Here is a 6,000-nt window from a genome sequence, read left to right as displayed (position 1 = left end):
ACAAAATCATTTCAGAGAGGTTATTGTAAAAAAAAAAAAAACTAACTTTTTGGACAATACTTTTTTTGAAATTGCCATTGCTCATAGAATACACTACAAGTACATGTGTTACATCTTAATGCAAATTTAGTAGTTTTCAATATGACATAATCAATTTGATTGGAACCTAATTTCCTTTCTAATTACTGTCTATCTTTTGAAATTTGTGGGAAACCTACTATTTTTCTATTTACGCTTTGACAAGTAAAACTAACTTACTTTTATGTAACGTATTGTAATACTCCGCTAATCTTATCCAATTAGGTAAGACTTAGTTCAACAACGGTCTCTGAACATTTCACGAAGAAAACGTTTCAGCATTCGTTGATTTACACCCAGTACGGATTGTGTCATGCATTCAACACAGCATTTGTTTCTTCATTCAGGTAAGACATGGTAGTGCTATTGAGAGTATTTATAAAGGATGCTCAGGGCATCATGTTTGTACCATTAAGTTTAGATCCATTTACATATATTATAATATATGAAATTTAACATTGAAACTCAAGCCAGAAGTTTTTCTTTATTTACTTTTTCCTACTTCTCTTTAACTTTCGTTACAGGTAGCCTGTCTTATAAAAGCAAAATACATGATAATGTATTCTGAAATATCATTGGTAAGAAATAAATCGTTGACACACAGATTTGTGTCCGTAATTGTTCTCATAGTCGTTCGGAAGCTGTTTGTATAATGTTGTGCGATATAATCTTGGAAATGTTGGATATGCGTAAACCCACACGACTAGCTTTCATCATCAAATTTTCATTTTCATTGCTCAATATCTACTATATACAGCAACGCCAGAATATATGAAATCGTGATTGCGATTAGAACAAATATCTTTAACATTTTCTTGAGGAGATTCACATTACATGCACAAAGAATAGAAGAATCATTATTTCAAAACTTGCTGGATAATGTGTGTCACTCAATCAATTTGTTATATTGTTAAGAATATGCAGTCATAAAATGATTGTGCTGTCATTGCTGTGATTGTGCTTGCGCTTTAAAACCGTAATTTGATTGAAAGTTTTTAAAATTCATTAAATGCGTTATTTAAAGTAGGGGTCTGCGAGATCTGCAAGTTGTGACTTTTAAACTAATGGCTATATTGCGGACACGAACAAGTTTAAAATGCATTAAATGCTTAATTAGGAATGTTTTGTTTCAGTCCATGAGATATGCTGATTTGCATTTAACAGCATATAACACACCATAGATTTGATCTAAAGACAAAACATATATCTCTTTTGAGAGGTAATAAATTATCCTTTTCAACTATGTACATGTTATTGCAAGCGTGCCTATAGGATGGAAGTAACAGAGAGATTTTTTTTAAAATTGCCTCTAAACATTTTTCTTTATAGTTATCTCCTGGTATTTAGTGAAAACTATATCAGAAGGGCAACCAACGTAAACTGGATAAATGTAACATTTTATGTAAAAAAGGTAGTTAAAGATTAAACGACGCTGGAAAGGGTAGTTGAGGAGAACATCATGTTGTGACTGGAAACCGAAAAAAGAAATCTTTCTTGGTCCATTCAACTATTTATTTCAATAATATTTAATAATAATTTATTGTTTTGCAATAATAATTATTTACAGTAACAGTGTCAGAGGAATTTTACTAATTTTAGAATACAAAACAAAAAATGGTTCAATACAAATATGCAGTATGTAAGAAAGATACTAAAAGTATAAATGGACGCGGATTCTGTGATATATACAAGGGTAAGTGCAGTAAGAGAAGATAAATAAATATCGATCAGAAACCTAACGTCAGGATTTTCGACACAGTTTATGATGTGTTTTCAAAGAAGATTTTCCAATACATTACTCTCTTCTTCGATGTATTTTGCAGTATAAGTCATTAGATCTTCTATTGTCCTGTGGTATCTTCTATTTGGTTGTTGGTGTTAGTAAAAGCCTGGCTCGATGTTCTGTATTAATTCGTCTCTTCAACTAAATTTTTGACTGTATACCATGTTCTTCAACCATCCCCAAAAGGATATGTCCATATCTGTTTGGTCGAGAAAACGAGGTGGCCTGTTAACCGGCATTTCCTGATCGATTCAACAATTAGAAATTTTTTGAATCATCTACTGACGTACAACGTGAGTAGCATGAAATGTTACTTCATTATACTTGTATATTAATGACAACCTAGTCTGGAGAGGTATATTCTCTATAAAAGAAGTATATTAAACAATTGCATAGGAACTGTAAGTAGGCTTCACCGGTCAAACGCTGAGATAGGAAAAAAGAGACCAATAATCTTATTATTAATAATCCCCGCCCACATTTTTATAGCAATATTTTTTTAAAATAATTTCTTGCTGTCGTTGCTCTAGGATTTTTCGTTACTTCAACGATGTGAGCTGTAAGTGTTCTTGAGTCTCTTTCTGGTGAAAATCACCTTATCAGTAAAGAGAATCTATGTCGAAATGTTATAATGCGTCTCAACTCATTCGCAAGAAGCAATACGTTGTTCACTGTTTCCTTCAAACATTTTATGTTCATGTGAAAGCGAAATTTAAAGCCGACGTGAAATCCTTCTCTCATTTCCTGTTGGGCTTTGCTGCAGAGTTTAAGTAATGTCCTCATCTTCTTCAGGGGATATCGTGAATATCGCTCTAATGTTACTAATACTGAGACTCTCACCAGTCTGAAGTAACTGATCATACACATGTGAAAACGTTTGTGAATTTGAGACTCTACGATCAGGAAACCTTCGATAGTATTCCTCTACCGCAATTGTACACTTGACACCATAAACATAATAGGAATACAGGATGTCCACATTCTGAACATGTGTGACTATGTATGAACGACATTCCACTGTAAATCTTCTCCTTATACACTACCATTTTAGTAATCCTGAAATAAACGTCACTCTTAATATTTGTAACTAAGGAAGTAATAAATTATATTTAATAGTATTTCTATTTTTAATATTCTGATGTAGTTAGCAAGTTATACCGTCTACCAGGGAAAGAGTTTTGACGTTATTTTACATCTTACGTTATTATGCTCACCAATACCCTAACAAAATAGTATGAAGTACCTTGGTGTCACTTTCGACAAACATCTCTCTTGCAACGCCCATCTTTCAAATTTTCAAGGTAATACACACCCTCAGATCAACTTGATACGCAGTTTGAAACAAACTCATTCTTTGTACGTATATTTTTTCGTCCGTCTTTTGCCCATGGACTCGCAGCCTGGTTATTGACTCCTCATAAGTTTTATGATGTGGAATGCCATGCCTACAAGTCCTGGAATGCCATGCTTTACGTTTTCATGTTTATTCCTTAATAATTTGGACGTCAACACAAGAGATCTGCCGTGTCAAATCTAAATCAATACTCGTACCGAATCTCAATACTCTTCACTCTGTTTATACTATTCAATGTCACACAGCAGAAGCTCTTCCGATTATGCATAAACTCTTAGACCAGATCCAACTCTACCATGTCACTCATATTCACTGTTAGATCATCTTCTTATTATCTATGAACATGATCGGGTATCCTCTCATTATAACCTCTGTCGTTCTACATATTGTCGCAAATAAGTCATCCATTCAACATTATTTCTGAACTGCACACCTTTGTCTTCTAAAATAAGGTTTTAAGTGTCTGAATAAGTTCTTAGTATTCAAGAGCAAAAGATTGACACCTTCGTTGCAACACTATAAATCCTTGTGCTCTGCTGCTAGTGCACTTCATTTCATCATATACATTATATACCATGCTCAGATCACATTTTCTATGCTTAGCACATAAATACACCAAGAAATAAATAAACTCTGATAACCATCTCGAAATGAAACTAAAAATAAATAAATACTCGTGGCCCCAGAGAAGACTAACTTTTGCGTCCTGCCGATCTTCGGGTGGGAATGAAATTGCACTTTATACATTACAGATACTGTTTTATTTGATAACCATCTTACATGGATTATACACGTCCATTATATGTAAAGCGAAAATTTACTTAAAACTGTCTCTGGTACAACCCAGGACCTCCATTCCTCCACGCTCATAAACAGGAATAAAGTCCCCTCCGTTCCGTTCATAAGTATAGTTTCACCTCATGCATATCAGCAAACTCAGAACACTACGAGAAACTGTTAATACTACAAATTTAAACATTCTGGATTTCGTGTTAAGTAGTACTTTCTGCATTTAAGCTCAAATAACGTCATTTGTGTTTCAGATTTATTTGACCAAAAACTGTATATATAATAACAGGTAGCCTCAGTTTGCTTTTAGTGTACTGATTGGCTCCCTGTCCATGAAGTCATGTGTAGGTATCGGTGAAGGTTTTCTCGTCTGCCTGGCTGTTACACTTCGTCTTTTATTCATAAATATGGATTTAAAACATCATTGTGCACTTCCTTATCTTTAAAAAATCATTCATTTCTCGGGAATCGATGATATATTATTACATTTCTCTTGCACCCTCTATTATTACCATAAGCTACCGCAAAACTAAGATGGATTTTGCTCATCTTGAATCTTGAAACAGTATACGATCAATCAGTAATTGCTTAAGAACTAAAATACATGTTCTCTTGAGTGATACTCTACATGAAATCACGGGCCGCAAAGTATGCTCGCAAAAACAGCAGAAATGCCTAATAAGGGTTCCCTGGTATTTAAGTTTTCATTTGAGACACAAACTGACTAGTTTATCATTGTATCTGTACTGAACATTGGTTTAAGTAAACAATGTGAGAAGCGTTTTTTTGTCTTAACAAACACACAAGAGTGAAACCCTCTCACGTCAGGCTACGTTAATATATGTAAAGTGTTTATATGTACTACAGATAATAGATATTTTACAAATTTTGTCTTTGTACTATGATAGGTTATACTGCATAATCTGTTCTCTAGGACACTTGACTGCATGTTTTATTCTACTGCCATTTGTTGTTCACAAACGTAACTGAAGACTGTGTACATCTGTCGAGACTTTATCCTACAAAGTTTAAATTTTTTTCTGTAGGATAATTGTAGCATATATTTTTACGATATTTCGACGATACTGTTATTCAAAATTGCACATAAATAAATCATTGTTGAATTAAACGGTTGTAATTCCCAAGATGCATTGCTTTTATTGGCGTACAGTACGAATATGATGCTTTCTCGACTACTATTCCTACCGATAACGTAAATTTTTTAACAACTTCCTGGACATAGAGTGTAGTATCCGCCCTGGTTTTACTGTTGCCCTAGTGATATCGTTTCCCCTCAATAACAGGAGATAATTGTAAAGAAAACGGAATTTAGAAGAATAATGTGCACACCGTTGGAAAGCTTACTTCAATACAGTTTCTTTTTACATCAGCTTCAAGGAGTGCAATACGATCTTAAAACTGAAACTCAGCAGCTTTCAGGAGCTGAAACGGTACTACCCTAACTAGAAAAGCAAGGGATCTAACTAAATGTTCATATACACCTTTAACTTAGTGTGAGCCCCCAGTATATATATATATATGTATGGTTAATTGTGAATAATCCCTTATATATTGCATTTCAGTGACGTAAGTGATACTAGCGTTCGAGAGAGCAAAGTTCAAACAATATTCAATGTAGAAGATTTCTTCAGAATATCCGTGTTTTATCCAGTCAAGAAGTCAAAGGTAACTCTCTTAAGAACACACAAAATTATAGGAACAATATACGTAATCATTCTCTTAATTCATTATAGCAAATTTTGTAAGATATTTTACTGTAAATACAGTGTAGTGAAGTGAAATACTAATCGATATTTACTGATATATAACTTATCAAATAAATATGGCCGCAGCCGTGGTAATATCTAAAAAAATTATAGTTTATAGCAAATAATCATTTTAAGAATATTAATAATTCTCAATTCCTAAAGATTACACACGAGGTGATTTTGAATATATCATTGTTTCTAAAATTTACTACGAAAATACCATTATG

The 6,000-nt window shown here is 33.4% G+C and overlaps 1 protein-coding gene across 1 annotated transcript in view; it reads left to right on the top strand.

The window, feature by feature from the left end:
- Window positions 1-1,741: 1,741 nt before the first annotated feature.
- Window positions 1,742-6,000, top strand: part of LOC145692593 (uncharacterized) — a 56,991-nt gene continuing 52,732 nt past the window's right edge. Inside the window, exon 1 of the mRNA XM_081767913.1 lies at window positions 1,742-1,771. Coding sequence (XP_081624039.1) covers window positions 1,742-1,771 — 30 coding nt within the window. The remainder of the gene's footprint in view (window positions 1,772-6,000) is intronic.

Source organism: Thermobia domestica, chromosome 8 (genome assembly GCF_964235325.1).
Source record: "Thermobia domestica chromosome 8, izTheDome1.hap1.1, whole genome shotgun sequence".
Classification (NCBI taxonomy): Eukaryota; Metazoa; Arthropoda; class Insecta; order Zygentoma; family Lepismatidae; genus Thermobia; species Thermobia domestica.
The sequence above is the reverse complement of the archived record's forward strand: the minus strand, read 5'-3'. Positions and strand labels throughout refer to the sequence as shown.